The sequence below is a fragment of the Ovis aries genome, chromosome 22 (genome assembly GCF_016772045.2).
Source record: "Ovis aries strain OAR_USU_Benz2616 breed Rambouillet chromosome 22, ARS-UI_Ramb_v3.0, whole genome shotgun sequence".
NCBI classification, from domain to species: Eukaryota; Metazoa; Chordata; class Mammalia; order Artiodactyla; family Bovidae; genus Ovis; species Ovis aries.
In genome coordinates, this window is record NC_056075.1 from 13,230,485 (window position 1) to 13,249,206 (window position 18,722).

Below are 18,722 nucleotides of genomic sequence, written 5' to 3' on the forward strand. Positions count from 1 at the left end.
GCGACTTCACTTTCACTTTTCACTTTCATGCATTGGAGAAGGAAATGGCAACCCAGTCCAGTGTTCTTGCCTGGAGAATCCCAGGGATGGGGGAGCCTCGTGGGCTGCCGTTTGTGGGGTCGCACAGAGTCAGACGCGACTGAAGCAACTTAGCAGCAGCAGTCATTATTAGTGGCACTTTACATTATCTTAGTTCTGCTGTTGTCTGTATATAATGACGGCTGAATAATTTTAATATGGTTGAAGCAGCTGTCTTGCTTTACAAAGGGGAAAGGAGAGCTCTGGATCCTGTTTTAACAATTGAAATGGGGAAGAGTTTGAATGTGGTGAGTCACAGGTCACAGGAGAGACGAACTTGAGGTAAGTTCATCAAAGCTCTGAAGTCCATAAGCATCCGGTGGGAAGTAAGAACTGCTCTTTGAAGTTGTAAGAGAGCCATGGAGCTGGGAGGGCAGCTGTGGTCCCCAAGCCTCCAAAAGCAGAAACATTCTCATCTCCTTTCAAGTCGTTGTCATTGAAAGACATCTCATCAATCTCAATGTTTTGCCAACTATGTGAAGAATGTACAGAACAGGTAAAAGTTTACATTTTCTAGGGGCTGTTCAAGGAGGGAGAAGCTCAGGAGATATTCAGTATCGGTCAGATTGTTGCATTTACAATTGTTCTTCTCACAATTAGGTCAGCCAAAAACCCTTCTATCTGATGGTGGCTCAAATGTCTCAGAGGTTGAGCCCTATAATATAAATGAATAAAGTCAACTGAGACGATGTGCAGGAGCAGTGGAAAAACTCAGGAAAATATATCTAAGTGCTTCCCTGGTGGTCCAGTGGTTAAGAATCCACCTAGCAATGCAAGGGACACCAGGTTTGATCACTGGTCTGGAAAGATCCCACATGCTGCAGAGCAGCTAAGCCCAGGTGCCACAACTACTGAGCCCTTGTTCTAGAGCCTGGGAGCCAAAACTATTGAGCCCACTTGCAGCAACTACTGAAGCCCACACTCCTGCAGCCCAGAGCCCCTGCTCTGCAACAAGAGAAGGCACTACAGTAAGAAGCCCTTGAACCACAATGAAAAGTAGCCCCTGCTAGGCACAACTAGAGATGTGGGCAGCAACGAAGATCCCCACAGGCAAAAGTAATGAAATAAATAAATCTTAAGGAAAGTATATCTAATGTAAAGAGGGCAGCCAACTTCAGCATCATGTTGCCATGTAGAAAGGTGTGTCGAATGTTGTCAGATCTAATTTTACACAAGAATTCAAACATCTGGCTTTTTATATGAAATTATTTAATTTTCAATGCTGGCAACAAATCCCAATTGGGAGGAAGGGAGGAAGAGCAAAAAAAATGCTATAACTACATGTAGGGCAAACAGAGAAATGATAGGGCCCAGGTTTGCCAGTTTGTGATTTTTCCCTTATGCAGACTTCTTACTTCTTGTCTTCCCCCAGCAATTCAAGATATTTTTAGGAACTTCAACGTTTAGTCAGAACTAGATCAAATGCAATCAAAATTTCCATTGTCCTGCCAGTTCTTTAAATCTAGCCATACAATTTCTACTGAGCACCTAATGTGTGCAAAGTCTATTATTACATCTTATTTAAAATGGAATATGTTAACAATTACATGAAACAGATATGACTGCCATTCTGAGATGTGTGCTTACATTTTAGCTGTTTTTAAAAACACGATCAAACAAAAGAGAATTGTTTTTTAAAACCAACTTCTATAATTCACTTCTGAATTTGGAAGGTTAATGGGGAAGTTTCAGAATACCAGGCATCACTCTGTTTAAAAGCAATACTTCTAAAATAATTCAGAGGCAAATCATCTCGAAAATCTTTTCACCGGAGTCAAGTTTGAGCTCCCATTGGCTTTGATCCCTATAGGGATCATCTATGACTGGAGACAGCACCCAAGTTCATTCTAATTCCTAAAGAGAGAAAAAGTTGGTAACGTTTTCAGTCGAGTAGATGAGTACATGAGAAGACACTGAAAATCAGTCTGGCTCAGGTTATCAATTGTAATGTAAATGTGTTAAATAGTGTACGTTGTATCCTGCTTCCCACAGGAGTCACAGCATTTTAGTCACTTTTTCCCACTTCCTTTTTTCAGCGTCTCTCTGTACCCATATTTCTCCCCAGTCTACAGTTTTTGCACATTTAAGGTATGCCTACTTACGTCTGTTTTCGCTGTTTCTTCTGCTCTTAATCAGGCTCGACTCAATAGTTTTTAACTTCTCTGCTGTCTCAGGGACTGTCCATACCCTTTACATTCCCATCCCAAGCCCCCCACCCCCACCCCCACCTCCACTCTACCCCCAGTCCCCTTCTAGAACCGGTACTCTTCACCCACTCTCCTGCATCTCCTGGCCTAGGATGCCCTTAGTTTTCCCTCCCTGGCTGGGCATAGACCCTCCCTCCCTCGCCCCCCACCCCTCTTCCCCAGGGTTCCCCAGGCCCTCATCCTCAGCCATTCCAGAAATTGACAAAGAAGTTGCAGAGAGAGTGCCACTTCTCAGCACAGTAGGTGTCCGTGAGCTTCGCGTTCTCGTCCAGCCCATCGGGATCAGGCCCGGTCCCCAGTGGTCGCTCCTCGTCTGGGTCCCAGGCCGCCTTCCTCTTGCCCCCTTTGGGCTTCTGCTCAGAGGGCTTCCTTTTGGGCGGCGCGCTCGGGAGAGGCGGGGCCCCTGCCACCGGGCCGAGCGCGGGCTCTCGGGGCTGCCCCCGGCTCCCGGCCCGGGGCTTGGGATCCCGGGTTAAGCCCGCCGCCGCTTTGGGGGTGACGACCGGGAATGCCTGGGGCACCAGGCGCAGCTCCGCGCCACGGCCCTTCTTGCCGGCGCACAGGCGGGCCTTGAGCGGCGCGGGGTCGTGGCAGGGCCGCCGCTTCCTGCGCAGCCGGCTCAGCACCTGCTTCCAGTAGTGCGAGCGGCGGGCGGCGTAGACAGCGCAGCGCCCGGGCTCTCCGCGGTAGGCGCACTGGTGGCGCGCCCCGTCCGGGCCTTCGCAGCGCAGCGCCAGCTCGCTGCCGGCTTCGGGCCCTGGGGCGGGCGGCAGGAGCTGCCAGCTGCACGTGTGCCGCTCGGGGCTGACAAAGCGGCCGGAGGAGCCGCCTGCGGAGCCCGAGGCCGATTCGGCCGCGATGCCGGCCGCCCCCTGCTTTCTCCCGGCGGCCGCGAGGAGGCAGCCGCCCAGCAGCAGCAGAAGCGAGAGCGACGCTCGCCACCTCAGAGGACTCATGGCTGGTGGTGTCTGCGCTCAGGTCGGCTCTCCAGGGACCCCTGAGCGCTTCAGCGGTAGCGGGGCCAGGAGAGCAGCATCCTTTGGTCCTGGGGACAGAGGCAGAGACGGCTACTGACAGAGTACAGGCATCTGCCAACCCGCCTCCCCAGACTCCCTGGGCCCTGGTTTCCAGGGGGCAGTAGCAGCTTGCGAAAGGCCCTTCTGCAAAGTTTTCCTGAGAAAAAGCCAATTACTATCTAAACAATCTTTTTGGAACTATTTGCGCATTGAGGTTATCTCCCCAGTGCAAATACTGTAGCAAAGCGACGCCTGGTGATTACCACCTTCACCCATTCCCACCCTCCAGTAATTATATACAAAATCGTTTCAAATTATTCTTTGGAAAAATGCACTTTTACTGCACTTTGAACTTACCGAATTCTGGGAGAAGGTAGGACGAATTACTGCGTGAAGGATTAGTCTGTTTTAGCCGACTCCCAGTGAATGAACGGAGTTATCAATGGAACAGAAGGGGCCTCCCCCACTACGCCCCTCCCAAACTTCTCTTTCACTGGGAGATTTCCCATCACCGCGCCACACACACACACACACACACACACACACACACACACACGATGGAAGTGATGATATAACATGAAATATAAATCTTTTTTGATTTCAGGGTTTAATCGCGAATTTTAACGTCATTCTTTTCTTTCCTCTTACATATTTTCTCTTACTTAAACTGTATTTAATTGAATTATCGTTGATTTACAATACTGTATTAGTTTCAGGTGTACAGCAAAGTAACTCAGTTATATGTATATAGCGATATTCCTTGTAAAAACTCTTTTCCATTATAGTTTATTACAAGAGATTGAATATAGTTCCCTGTGATCTACAGCAAACCCTTGTTGTGTATCTATTTCATATACAATAGTGTGCATCTGTTAATCCCATACTTCCAATTTATCCCTCCCTCCAAATCAGTTGTTCTCAGTACTCTTTTAAAAATAGGCATTCATAACTATATTTGCAGTAATAGAAAAAAAATGTTTGAATAGCGCTTCCTTCATCTTTTAATAACAGCTTTATTTACCATTTTGCTGTGCTTGGTTGCTCAGTCGTGTCCGGCTTTTTGCCACCCTACTGACTGTCAGGCTTCTCTGTCCATGGGGATTCTCCAGGCAAGAATACTAGAGAGGGTTGCCATGCCCTCCTCCAGGAGATCTTCCCAACCCAGAGATCAAACCCACGTCTCCCAAACTGCAGGCAGATTCTTTACTGTCTGAGCTACCAGGGAAGCCCTTTTATACAGTTCACCCATTTAAAGTGTAAAATTCAGTGGTTTTTAATATATTCACAGGTGCAACTATCACTACAGTTAATTTTGGAGCATTTTTATGACCACAAAAAGCAACCCGTACCCTTTAGCTACTATACCCGCTCTCCTTTTACATATTTAATCATTTGGAAACGAAAGTTAAAACAGAAAGATCTGAGTTTTAAGAGTTAAATAAAATGAAATGAAGCAAAAACGACTGTAAATAGCCTAAACTGGGCACTGTTTACACTCTAATTTTTGTATCATTCTGAATTCTTTATTTTCACCCACCATTTCAAATCATTTTTCTCATCCTAATAAAATTAATCCTAATAACTGTTACTACTGATAAAAATGTAATATCCTAGTTTACTGACTTTTACATTGTCCAGCATTTCACCCAGGGGTGAGCATTGATCTTTTGATTATTTTTAGGTATTATAAATCAAACTTAACTTCTTACAGAAATTAGAAGTTTCAGTTCAGTTCAATAGATCAGTCATGTCCAACTCTTGGTGACCCCATGAATCGCAGCACGCCAGGCTTCCCTGTCCATCACCAACTCCTGGAATTCACTCAAACTCATGTCCATTGAGTCAGTGATGCCATCCAGCCATCTCATCCTCTGTCCCCTTTTCCTCCTGCCCCCAGTCCCTCCCAGCATCACAGTCTTTTCCAATGAGTCAACCCTTCTCATGAGGTGGCCAAAGTACTGGAGTTTCAGCTTTAGCATCACTCCTTCCAAAGAACAACCAGGACTGATCTCCTTTAGGATGGACTGGTTGGATCTCCTTACAGTCCAAGGGACTCTCAAGAGTCTTCTCCAACACCACAGTTCAAAAGCCTCAATTCTTCAGCGCTCAGCTTTCTTCACAGTCCGACTCTCACATCCATACATGACACTGGAAAAACCATAGCCTTGACTAGATGAACCTTTGTTGACAAAGTAATATCTCTGCTTTTGAATATGCTATCTAGGTTGGTCATAACTTTTCTTCCAAGGAGTAAGCAACTTTAATTTCATGGCTGTAATCACCATCTGCAGTGATTTTGGAGCCCAAAAATAAAATCTGACACTGTTTTCACTGTTTCCCCATTTATTTCCCATCAAGAGATGGGACCAGATGCCATGATCTTAATTTTCTGAATGTTGAGCTTTAAGCCAACTTTTTCACTCTCCTCTTTCACTTTCATCAAGAGGCTTTTAGTTCCTCTTCACTTTCTGCCATAAGAGTGGTGTCATCTGCATATCTGAGGTTATTGATATTTCTCCCAGCAATCTTGATTCCAACTTGTGCTTCTTCCAGCCCAACGTTTCTCATGATGTACTCTGCATAGAAGTTAAATAAGCAGGGTGGCAATATACAGCCTTGATGTACTCCTTTTCCTATTTGGAACCAGTCTGTTGTTCCATGTCCAGTTCTAACTGTTCCTTCCTGACCTGCATACAGGTTTCTCAAGAGGCAGGTCAGGTGGTCTGGTATTCCCATCTCTTTCATAATTTTCCACAGTTTATTGTGATCCACACAGTCAAAGGCTTTGGCATAGTCAATAAAGCAGAAATAGATGTTTTTCTGGAACTCTCTTGCTTTTTCGATGATCCAGCAGATGTTGGCAATTTGATCTCTGGTTCCTCTGCCTTTTCTAAAACCAGCTTGAACATCTAGAAGCTCATGGTTCATGTATTGCTGAAGCCTGGCTTGGAGACTTTTGAGCATTACTTTACTAGTGTGTGAGATGAGTTCAATTGTGCAGTAGTTTAAGCATTCTTTGGCATTGCCTTTCTTTGGGATTGGAATGAAAACTGACCTCTTTATTGTTGTGGCCACTGCTGAGTTTTCCAGTGAGTGATTACACTGTCGTGATTATCTTGGTCTTGAAGATCTTTTTTGTACAGTTCTTCTGTGTATTCTTGCCACCTCTTCTTAATATCTTCTGCTTCTGTTAGGTCCATACCATTTCTGTCCTTTATCGAGCCCTTCTTTGCATGAAATGTTCCCTTGGTATCTCTAATTTTCTTGAAGAGATCCCTAGTCTTTCCCATTCTGTTGTTTTCCTCTATTTCTTTGCATTGATCACTGAGGAAGGCTTTCTTATCTCTCCTTGCTATTCTTTGGAACTCTGCATTCAGATGCTTATATCTTTCCTTTTCTCCTTTGCTTTTGGCTTCTCTTCTTTTCACACCTATTTGTAAGGCCTCCTCAGACAGCCATTTTGCTTTTTTTGCATTTAAGTTTAAAAAATTGTTATTATAGTATAATATTACCAATTCAAATGATTAATCTTTAAGAATTAACATGTTCTTTTTTTTTCTTTCTCCAATCTTAATTTTTTTAATTTATTGATTTTTTAATTGAAGGACAGTTGCTTTGTAGAATTTTGTTGTTTTCTGCCAAACCTCTACATGAATCAGCTGTAGGTATACATATTAAGAATTAACATGTTATTGAATCTTAAAAATATTTACATTTAAACAAAGCATTTTTTTCTACATTTCAGGATACTCCATTATCATTTTAAAACTGTTCTCAGTAATACATGTGATATTTTTTAATTTAAGAGTTTATACCTCTGACTAATTGACACAAGTAAGTATTTTCCTGAAATACTCCTTCAGGAGGTCAAGAAGTCTCAGTGTACTTCCTAATGTCTTCTTGTGGACAGTATTTTCTGTTGCAGAACTCCCACTGGTATTATATCTCAACAGTTGCAATTTGATTACTACTATAAAAATCAGAATATTTTAGTATTAGAATGTATTTAAATATGTTTTTGCACAAAGTAAACATCCAATAGTGTATGTTGACCTAAGGAAGGACATTTCTACCACTCTGGTGAAATGAGAGAGATTAAAGGACTTACCCACTGTCACACATCATTTAGTGTTAAAGCCAGAAGCCACCTGACTTTATAAATGATCAAAGATCTTTACATTTCACCTTTAGATTTCACTACTATCACTTGCAAAGTTAGTTAGGTCTTTTTTACACCAATTCAGTTTAAACTGAAAAACAGTACCAATGAAGTTAAGAAATATTAATATAGATTTTATAAACAGTAGCTTATTAATCCATTTCACAGATGTAAAATGGATTCTCTTTCCCAGAAAACCTTATTTGTACAAGCAAAGTACTACATACAGGTTTTTATCTGATGCTCTGGTGTTACTTATAGTTACTGGCTACTGAACCAAATAGGAATAATTTTTCAGCTAAAGAGTGACATCTTGTGACATTTTTCACTAATTACAATGAAAAGTTTGTTACTGAAAAGTCCTAATTATTAAGGGAGATAGATATCTGCGACCACTCTTCCTGTCAGAAACATTGCCTGCAGAACAGAGGGGGCACATAGATGTGCTCTGCCATGTCAGAAAGGGGTAATTTCTTGTAAATTGTCATTAAATACACAAAACACAAAATTTAACGATTTAAACCATTTTAAGTGTACAATTCAGACATTAGGTGCATTCACATTGTTGTGCAACCATCACCACCATCCAGCCCCAGGACTTTCTTCTTCTTCCAAAACTGAAATTCTGTACCCATTAAATGCTAACTCTTCATTCTTCCCTTCCTCCTCCCCTGCAACCTTCATTCTACTTTCCGTCTCCATGAACTGCCTACTCTAGGTACTTCATGCAAGTGGAATCATACAGCATTTGTCTAGTTTGTTGGGTTTTGTTCTTGTTTTGGCTCCGCTGGGCCTTCGCTGTGGTATGTGCGCTTCTCTAGTTGTGGCTCAGAGGCATTTGTCCTTTTGTGACTAGCATATTTCACTTAGTCTAACTTCTTCAGGTTTCATCGATGTAGTAGCATGTGTGAAGACTTCCTTCCTGTTTAAGGCTGAATAATATTCCGTTGTATGTATAATCCATGTTTTGCTTATGCATTCTTCAGCTGATGGACGCTTCGGTTGCTTCTACCTTTTCGCTATCGTGAATAATGCTGCTATGAATATGTGTGTACAAATATTTGTTTGAATTTCTGCTTTCAGTTCTTTTGGTCATCTACCCAGAAGTGGAATTCCTGGATCATAGGTTAATTTTTTTTTTTTTAGCTTTTTTAGGAAACTCTGAACTGTTTCCTATAGTGGCTGCACCATTTTACATTGCAACCAACAGGGCACAAGGGTCCCAATTTCTCCAAATCTTTTCCAATACTTGTTATTTACTTTTTTTTGTTTGTTATCTTGTGTGTGTTTGCATGTGTGTCTTATAATAGCCTCTCTGCTGGGAGTGAAGTAATTTTAATTTACATTTCTCTGATGATTAGTGATGTTGAGCATCTTTCCATGTGCTTCTTGGCCATCTGTGTGTATCTTCTTTGTAGAAATGTCTATTCAAATCCTTTGTTTCTCAATTAGATTGTTTTTTGTTGTTATCAAGTTGTAGGAGTTCCTTATATATTCTAGATATTAACCTCTTATAGATGCACTATGCAAATATTTTCTCCCATTTTGTGGCTTGCATTTTTACTCTGTTCATAGTATCTTTTGATGCACAAAAGAGATTTTTAAGCAGATTAATCTCAAAACTATAATGTTGAGCAAATGAAGCCAAACACAAAAGAGCCCATATTAAAAGTGAACGTTGCTCAGTCATGTCTGACTCTTTGTGACCCCACGGAATACACAGTCCATGGAATTCTCCAGGTCAGAATACTGGGGTGGGTAGCTTTTGCCTTCTCCAGGGGATCTTCCCAACCCAGGGATCGAACCCACGTCTCCCAAATTGCAGGCACATTCTTTCCCGGCTGAGCCACCATATCTATTTTAAGTTCTATATCTATATAAATTTCAGGAACAAGCAAAATTAATCAATGGTGGGAAAAGATCAGAACAGGGCTGCCTCTAGGGCATGAGTGACGCTTGCATTAACCAGGAAGGGATTAAAAAAAAACTTCTAGGGGTTATGGCAATATACTATATCTTGATAGAGGCTTGGGTTACATTTAAGATTTGTATATTTCATTGTATGAAAAATTTCCCAAAGAACAACCCCAAGCCTCTAAACAATTATTAAACCCAAGTTGTTTATATCCATGCTAACGTGTTTAGGGGTGAAGTATACAGAGTACATAATGAGAAACACTGGACTGGAAGAAACACAAGCTGGAATCAAGATTGCCAGGAGAAATATCAATAACCTGAGATATACAGATGACACCACTCTTATGGCAGAAAGTGAAGAGGAACTAAAAAGCCTCTTGATGAAAGTACAAGTGGAGAGTGAAAAAGTTGGCTTAAAGCTCAACATTCAGAAAACGAAGATCATGGCATCTGGTCCCATCACTTCATGGGAAATAGATGGGGAAACAGTGGAAACAGTGTCAGATTTTATATTTTGGGGCTCCAAAATCACTGCAGATGGTGACTGCAGCCATGAATTAAAAGAGGCTTACTCCTTGGAAGAAAAGTTATGACCAACCTAGATAGCATATTCAAAAGCAGAGACATTACTTTGCCGACTAAGGTCCGTCTAGTCAAGGCTGTGGTTTTTCCAGTGGTCATGTATGGATGTGAGAGTTGGACTGTGAAGAAGGCTGAGCACCGAAGAATTGATGCTTTTGACTGTGGTGTTGGAGAAGACTCTTGAGAGTCCCTTGGACTGTAAGGAGATCCAACCAGTCCACTCTGAAGGAGATCAGTCCTGGGTGTTCTTTGGAAGGAATGATGCTAAAGCTGAAACTCCAGTACTTTGGCCACCTCATGTGAAGAGTTGACTCATTGGAAAAGACTCTGATGCTGAGACGGATTGGGGGCAGGAAGAGAAGGGGACGACAGAGGATGAGATGGCTGGATGGCATCACTGACTCGATGGACGCGAGTCTGAGTGAACTCCGGGAGTTGGTGATGGACAGGGAGGCCTGGCGTGCTGCGATTCATGGGGTTGCAAAGAGTCAGACATGACTGAGCGACTGAACTGAACTGATACTTATATTTGCAACTTATTTTCAAACATATAAAAAATTAATATGGATGATATGAATAGAAATGAGTATTAGAGTTATATGATAAAGCAAATATAGTGAAATATTAATTGTAGAATCTAGGTGGTAGTTATATGAGTGTTGACTCTATAATTTTCTTCAACTTTTCTGTATTTTAAAAAAAATTCCATGATAAATGTTGGAAAAAATAGAAATAGAAAATAAAACTATTTTGAAATTACCGTTAAAATTAACTATCATTCCTATAGTTAAAATTAATGTATATTAATATCTTTTCAGATTTGCATTACATAATTTTTTAAAGGAAACGAAGGTCATGTAATTCTTACGTTTCCATTACCCTTCACAAATTTCATTTTGCTCCCCACCATACTTCCACCCAGGGGTAATCAGCATTTTATCATAAGTTTGGAGTGTATTCTTACAATCCACTTGTAAAAATTTTATACTTGTCTATGCATGTATGTAAAGCTAATGTCAAATACAGTCATTGTGTCTTCATTTATAATAATGAAAAATTCGAAAAACCTGAATGTCAATCAGTGGAGAAATGAATAAGCTATGGGTTTTCATATGATGCAATCGATCTTGGAAACTGTTAATTAATGAAAGCAAGCTTATAAATTATACTTTTATTGTTATACACATAAAAACATGGGCAGGAAGTACACACACAAACTTTACAGCAAGAGTCATTTCTGGGAAGGTAGGGAGGGGAATGTGATTAGAAAGGAGTAAAAGACCTCAGTCACACCTTTAGTTTTGAAAATTTATTTGATGCAAATATGGTAAAACATTAACATTTGTTCAACTTGAGCAGGGAGTACATATGGGGATTTATTTGTTGTATTTTTCTGTATGTTAGAAATAATTCATAATTTGAAAATACAACAGTGTAGCTTTGTAAATATAGTTTTTAGAATTTTAGAAATCATATGATAGTGTAAATGTTCTGCAGCATGCTTTTTAAAATTCAGCTTATGGTTTTAAGTTTTGTCCATATTGGTATATACAGATCTGGTTATCTAATTGCTGTTCTTGGTATCCAGTCATACAACTATATCACATGCTAGCCATCACTCTGCTGATGGACATTTAGGTCATTTCCATGAATATTATTATCAATACAGTTTTATGCAACAGACTCTGCTTACTATAAATCTTTCTTGACAAGATATACAGACTGTATTAGGAGGATGAAGAAAGAAAAGAAGCAGAGGAGACTCTTGGAAGCAGCATATGTGTTCCTCAAAAGTCAAAACAATTGCCTGGTGATAATTAATGAGACATTCAAAGCAGATTAGCTTTCCAAGTGATTTGGATACCACTTTACAAAGAATGGGCTCCCCAGGTGGTGCTCGTGCCAGTGCAGGAGACATAAGAGATGAGGGTTCGATCCCTAAGTTGGGAAGATCCCCTGGAGGAGGGTATGGCAACCAGCATTCTTGCCTGGAGAATCCCATGGACAGAGGAGCCTGGTGGGCTACAGTCCATAGCATCGCAGAGAGTCGGACATGACTGAAGCGACTTAGAACACAGGTTTTCTGAATAAATAACGCTGCAGTGAACAAGATCTTGTGTACAGGAGTGTTCCCTAGAGTGGTGATCTTTAAACTGCAGTGTGTGTACTCCTGAGAATACCAAAAACTTTTCAAGAAGTTTTTAGGCCTAAGTTGATATTTTTAAAACTCAATTTCAAGATCTTCAACCTCCATATGTGTGCTTTCCTCCATATGTTTATTTCAAGCAGTCCTGGGTCTAGGCCTGTGGTTGGATGCTGTGCAGGTTGTCATTTTCCACCTCCATTCACAATTACCCTTCTCTCACCTGACTACAGAAAAGCGTAGTTCTCATCCATATCACCTTTCACTTGCTATTTTATGCATACAATTTAATATTTATGTGTTTTATATTAAAATTTTATTTTGAAAATTTAACCTATTTATCTAAAATATACTTTTGTTTTTAGCATGAGACAACAATGTAATTGTAAATCTAATGACTTTGACATAATAGTCTAAATAATACAACTGGACACTTTATACTCTAATATTCATATCAAAGTCTCTTTGATCTTATGAGAAGTATAAAGTTTATGGAAGTATCATTCCACTATCTTCCTAGAATTCCCTGAAGTTATGGTGGCCATATAAGACAGTTCTGGTCATGAGATATAATTCTGTTAAGAATTGGTGGAAGCTTTCTGCTTTCTTGAAACAAGCACCACTCCATTTCTTTCTTCTTTTTGGATGTATGACACCTGGTAGCAAAGGAGCCATCTTTCCAGCTCATCTTTCCAGTAGAGCTGTTATCTCAGGGGAAGCTGACTCCACTCTCATCTCCTGGATGGTCTAAGGATAACTCCGTCCCCATTGCCAAAGGTTGGTTTAGTTTTAGGTGTGACACAATTCTGTATACTTTGTCCATGTTTGCAGTCAGCTTCTGGGAAAGTTTTTCCCTGTTCTTAAAAGAGATTCAAGGAAAGCCAATCTTCTTCCCCCTTCCCTTGGATACTTTTCTTTTGCAATATACAAATTTTACAGTTTAGTCAGTTCAAGTTTATGGTTTTTTTTCCTGAATGTTAAGGATTTTTTGTGCATTAAGAAATCCTTTTCTACCCTGAGGTAAAAATATTCAACATAGCCTCCTAATAGTTTCCAAGTTGTACTTTCAATTTCAGAACATTAATCCATCTAAGATTTATTTGGGGATACGATATGAAGTAGGGATTTGATTTTCCCCTCCACATGGAGAGCCAGTGGTCCAACATTCTTTATTTAATAGTTCTTTTGCCTTTGATCTTTGAAGCCACCTTTCTGGTGATAAAAAAAAAGAATAGCTAAAATTTATTTACCACTTAGTATTTTTTAAGCATATCATATATCAACTCATTTGATCCTTACAACTACTTTATAAAGTACAGGTTCATGATCCATTATTTACAATTCTGGAATTGAAAAACACATGAACATGATACTTAAAAAAAATTCATTTGGGAGCAAAACCTGACCTAAACTTCCATGCTGCTATTTATTTATTTATGTTGTTGTTTTTTAAAGATATTTTCTGTTTATTTACATTTGGCTGTTCCTTATGGCATGTGAGATGTGAGATTTTAGTTCCCCACGGATCCCATGCCCTCTGCATTGGAAGCACAGGGTCTACCCACTGGCCCACCAGGAAAGTCCCTGCCGTGCAGCTATATATAGTCTCTTATTTAGTCTTCTTAGTATGGCTATTCATACATTTTGCTGAAGAACTGTAAATACTCTTGATTATTGGGTGCAGCCCTAGAAGCTTTTGGGGTGCAACAAGGTATATGCATTGGATTACTTTTCAAAATCTAAACCATTCTAAATTCAGAAAACCATTTAACCAAGGACTCAGATAAAGGGTTGTGGTGGTGTTGTTTAGTTGCTGCTAAGTCATGTTTTTTTCCAATGCTGTGGACTTGTAGCCCACCAGGCTCCTCTGTCTATGGGTTTCCCAGGCAAGAATACTGGAGTGGGTTGCCATTTCCTTTTCCAGGGGATCTTCCCAACCCAGGGATCGAACCTGCAACTCCTGCCTTGGAACACGGATTCTTTACCACTGAGCCACCAGGCAAACCCCAAAGGTTGTATACTAGTACTATTTTTATCCCCATTTCACAACTGAGGAAACTGAGACATAGAATTTAAGTCATTTGCTTAAGGTTGCATAGTTAACAAAAAGTTTACTCAATGGAGTTAATAACATTTCTGAGTGCTTAAAGTTATAGTCACTTGGTTAAATGCTTTATATCCATTATTTCCTTTAAACCTTGGCCAATAACCTCAGATATGCAGATGACACCACCCTTATGGCAGAAAGTGAAGAACTAAAGAGCCTCTTGATGAAACTGAAAGAATAGAGTGAAAAAGGTGGCTTAAAGCTCAACATTCAGAAAACTAAGATCATGGCATCCAGTCCCATCACTTCATGGCAAATAGATGGGGAAACAGTGGAAACAGTGTCACTGCAGACTGCAGCCATGAAATTAAAAGACGCTTACTCCTTGGAAGGAAAGTTATGACCAACCTAGACAGAATATTAAGAAGCAGAGACATTGCTTTGCCAACAAAGGTCCGTCTAGTCAAGGCTATGGATTTTCCAGTAGACATGCATGGATGTGAGAGTTGGACCATAAAGAAATCTGAGCTCTGAAGAATTGATGCTTTTGAACTGTGGAGTTGGAGAAGACTCTTGAGGGTCCCTTGGACTGCAAGGAGATCCAACCAGTCCGTCCTAAAGGACTGATGTTGAAGCTGAAACTCCCAATACTTTGGCCATCTGATGTGAAGAACTGACTCATTTGAAAAGACCCTGATGTTGGGAAAGACTGAAGGCAGGAGGAGAAGTGGACGACAGAGGATGAGATGGTTGGATGGCATCACTGACTCAGTGAACATGAGTTTGAGTAAACTCCGGGAGTTGGTGATGGACAGGGAGGCCTGGTGTGCTACAGTCCATGGTGTCGCAAAGAGTCAGACACGACTGAGTGACTGAACTGAACAACCCTATAAGGTGCTATTATTGTCCCCATTTTCCAGAAGAAGCAGTTGAAGCTTAGAAAGGTTATACAACTTCCCTGGACACACAACTATTAAATGTGGTAAGGAAGCATTTAAAAACAAGCTATTCTGACTTCAATATATTTATTACACTATGCCTTACCAGTCTGTAACACCTCTCTTCTATATGTCATTTAAAACTACATATCGTATCTAATTACCTCTTGGATATTAAAGAGTAAGTTTTTTTAAAAATCATATCAGATCATTTTACTCCCATGCTTAAAACCCTCCTATGACTTCCTATTGATTTCAAATGCATGCAGCAGTAATTGGCAGCTTGCAGCGAGCAGTAGCTGGAAGCAAAATCTTGGTATCCCAGACTGGGAGTCCTAACCACTGGACCACAGGGACCAGCAGTTAGGGCTAGGGGCCCTAGTCCTTGCCTGCCTAATAAAGAATGAATTCAGGCAAGAAGGCAGAAGATAAAGAGTAAGTAAAAAGTTTATTTGAAAAGAAAAGTATGATCAAACTCAGAAGAGATTCATGCCTTTGGGAAGTTTAAATCCTTTAGGGGACAGTTTTCCAGGTCTTTGTCTTCCTTCAGGCCAATCATCTTGCTTTGTTCCCCCACCCCTCATGGGTTAATCTGTCTCAGGACCTTCCCCTGAGGTGTGCATGCACCGCTCAGCCAAGGTGGTCCTCAAAGTGAAGGCGTCTGGGAGGAGCAAGACTCATTATGGCCTGGAATTATCCCCTGACTTTTGACCCCAGTGAGCCTTTCTGCACATATGTAGTGTTTCCCTTGTCCCCAAAAGGGGGGAATGGAGATCCCTTAATCCTTTACTCAAACAGGGATTTGTCCCTGTTTGTCCTTGCTATGGGCTGAATGAAGCACAAGCTGGAATCCAGATTGCCAGGAGAAATATCAAGAACCTCATATATGCAGATGACACAACCCTTATGGCAGAAAGCAAAGAAGAACTAAAGAGCCTCTTGATGAAAGTGAAAGAGGAAGACTGAAAAAGCTGGCTTAAAACAACATTCAAAAAACTAAGATCATGGCATCCGGTCCCATCACTTCATGGCAAATAGATGGGGAAACAATGGAAACAGTGACAGACTTTATTTTCTTGGACTTCAAAATCACTGCAGATGGTGACTGATCCGTGAAATTAAAAGACGCTTGCTCCTTCGAAGAAAGCTATGACTAACCTAGACAGCATACTAAAAAGCAGAGACATTACTTTGCTGACAAAGGTCCATATAGTCAAAGCTACAGTTTTTCCAGTAGTCATGTATGGATGTGAGAGTTGGACTATAAAGAAAGCCGAGCACCAAAGAATTGAGGCTTTTGAACTGTGGTGTTGGAGAAGACTCTTGAGAGCCCCTTAGACTGCAAGATCAAACCAGTCACTCCTAAAGGAAATCAGTTCTGAATATTCTTTGGAAGGACTGTTGCTGAAGCTAAAGTTCCAGGACTTTGGTCACTTGATGTGAAGAACTGACTCCTTGGAAAAGACCCTGATGCTGGGAAAGATTGAAGGCAGGAGGAGAAGGGGAAGACAGAGGATGAGATGGTTGGATGGCACCACCAACTCGATGGACATGAGTTTGAGCAAGCTCCGGGAGGTGATGATGGACACAGAAGCCTGGCATGCTGCAGCCCATGGAGTCGCAGAGTTGGACACAACTGAGCGACTGAACTGAACTGTCCTTGCCATGATTATTACCTTGGCTATTGCCACGACTATTACCTTAAGGTATTTACAAGAGAGAAAGACTGGTTGTTTACCCTGTTTCTGTTGTTACTTCCATTTTGGAGGGCAAAGGAGAGGCTGATTGTAAATTCCTCAACTAGAGCCCCTCTATCTTGTCTCAGGAAATGTAAACAAGAGGCTAGTTTTAAGTATCCAGTCTGAAACCCACTTCTTCGTAACCCATGAAATGGAAACAGGAGGCCAGTTGTAAATGTCTAACCTGGAGCCTGTCTATCTCCTACTTCACTACTGCTAGACGAAAATCCAAATTCCTTACAATGGCGCCTTTCTACCTCTCCCATCTTGTTCTCCAAGACAGCCAGCTTCTTTTAGGTTTTTACCTGAGGTGTATCCCCTACCTGGAAGACTCCCCAGGTTTTCACATAGCTGACTCCCTCCTGTTAGGCCTCAGATTAAGCTCCTCCTTGGTTTTTCCCTGATTATCCAGTTTGGAGTCTCTAATCATGCTCTGTATCCTATCATTCTGTTTTACATAGCATATAAACATGATTTTTCTCATTTACTTGTTCACTCTCTTTCCTTCCATTAGAATGTAAGTTCAACTACAGTGGGCACCTTATCTGTTTTGCCTTCTTTTGAAGTCCTAATCTCTAGTTTAGAGTTTAGCATGTGGTAGCTACTTAATTTTGGCTGAATAAATTAATGTAGTGTATGATCAGTAAATGTAGCTGCTTGTTAGTTTCAGTGGTGGTAGATGAACTGAGAAGGCAGGTGGAAGGAGCTGGTGAAATATGAAGGCATTTAAACATCAGTTTTTGTCTAATAGTATAAATAGTGCTAACAGAGTGTTTGGCATAGAACAGGGGCCAAATTAGTATTTGTTTAAGAATGAACAGTATATATTATTAGTAGCTTGGCTCTTGGGCAAATTTCTTAACCTTCCTGAGCTTAGTTTTCTAACCTATAAAGTGATGATTAAAACTTACTTTACAGGATTAGCCTACAAATTATATGAGACAATGCATGCCAAATGTCTAACACATAGGTTTTTAAATTTCTTTCCCTTTACACTTTGTAAACTCTAGGAAGCTCTTCTAGCCGCATGACCTCATTTTATTTCTATAGTACTTCTCATTAGTCTTATTTTATGGATGAAAAAGACTCGGGGGCTGAGGCAAAGCTTCTTCAGGTAATGACAAGCCAATGGACAAGTTTTATAAGCAGAGGGGTGACTAAATGAAAGCAGTGTTTCTTGAAGATTCATCTGTTGGAGGCCTTTAAGATGGGCTCAATTGAAGAAGCTGGAGAAGTATTACTTTGACTACTATCATAAAAATCTAGTTTAAGGTGATAAGGGCATGCGCTAGGTGACAGAGAACGTTTGAAAACCTAACAAATTAAGAGGCTGAACAGCTACAGGGCAAAAAAAGGCACAAACGGCTGACAGTTTTCAAATACGGTTGAGAAAATGATGGTACCAACAACCTAAACAATTAAGATACCAAACTTTGCAAAATGGTTGGCAGAAGTTCTTCCCTCTAATACCTATGCAGAACATAGGGCGGTTACATGGCAAACATTTGAGCCGTGTCTTCACTGCCGTTGCACATCTTTGTGGATTTCACCCTCCCACTGGGATCGCCATCTGGACTAGAGCATCTTATGGACCTGTGGATTCTGTTTTCTCTAGGAGCAGTCTGGTGAGATGAGAATCGGGGCGATGAAGAATCAGAAGTAAAGGTTTTGAACTCTGAGAGTCTGAGCTAGATCGACTTTTTTGCTTCTATGAAAATGAAGTCCTTGAAGACTAACGACCCCCTCCGGAAGAGCACAAACAGCCCTTTTGGCAGCTCGTGCCGCCAGGCCGCAGCGGCTCGTACTCCTCCGGCTCTAAAGCAGAGCGGAGCACCTCGCGGTGAGCTGACGTCACTTCCGGCGCGCTGACGCTCAGTCCGGCGTGCCGACGCCTGC

The 18,722-nt window shown here is 41.1% G+C and overlaps 1 protein-coding gene across 1 annotated transcript; it reads right to left on the bottom strand.

The window, feature by feature from the left end:
* Positions 1-1,266: 1,266 nt before the first annotated feature.
* On the bottom strand, positions 1,267-18,648 carry FGFBP3 (fibroblast growth factor binding protein 3). Its single transcript, XM_027960225.3, has 2 exons — positions 3,659-18,648; positions 1,267-3,330 (listed from the first exon to the last, which is right to left on the bottom strand). The coding sequence occupies exon 2, from the start codon at positions 3,239-3,241 to the stop codon at positions 2,468-2,470; it is 774 nt and encodes a 257-aa protein (XP_027816026.1). The 5' UTR covers positions 3,242-3,330; positions 3,659-18,648; the 3' UTR covers positions 1,267-2,467.
* Positions 18,649-18,722: the final 74 nt, after the last annotated feature.

Coding starts and splice junctions, on each gene's coding strand:
- FGFBP3 (XM_027960225.3), bottom strand. CDS start 3,241: ATGAGTCCTCTGAGGTGGCGAGCGTCGCTCTCGCTTCTGCTGCTGCTG.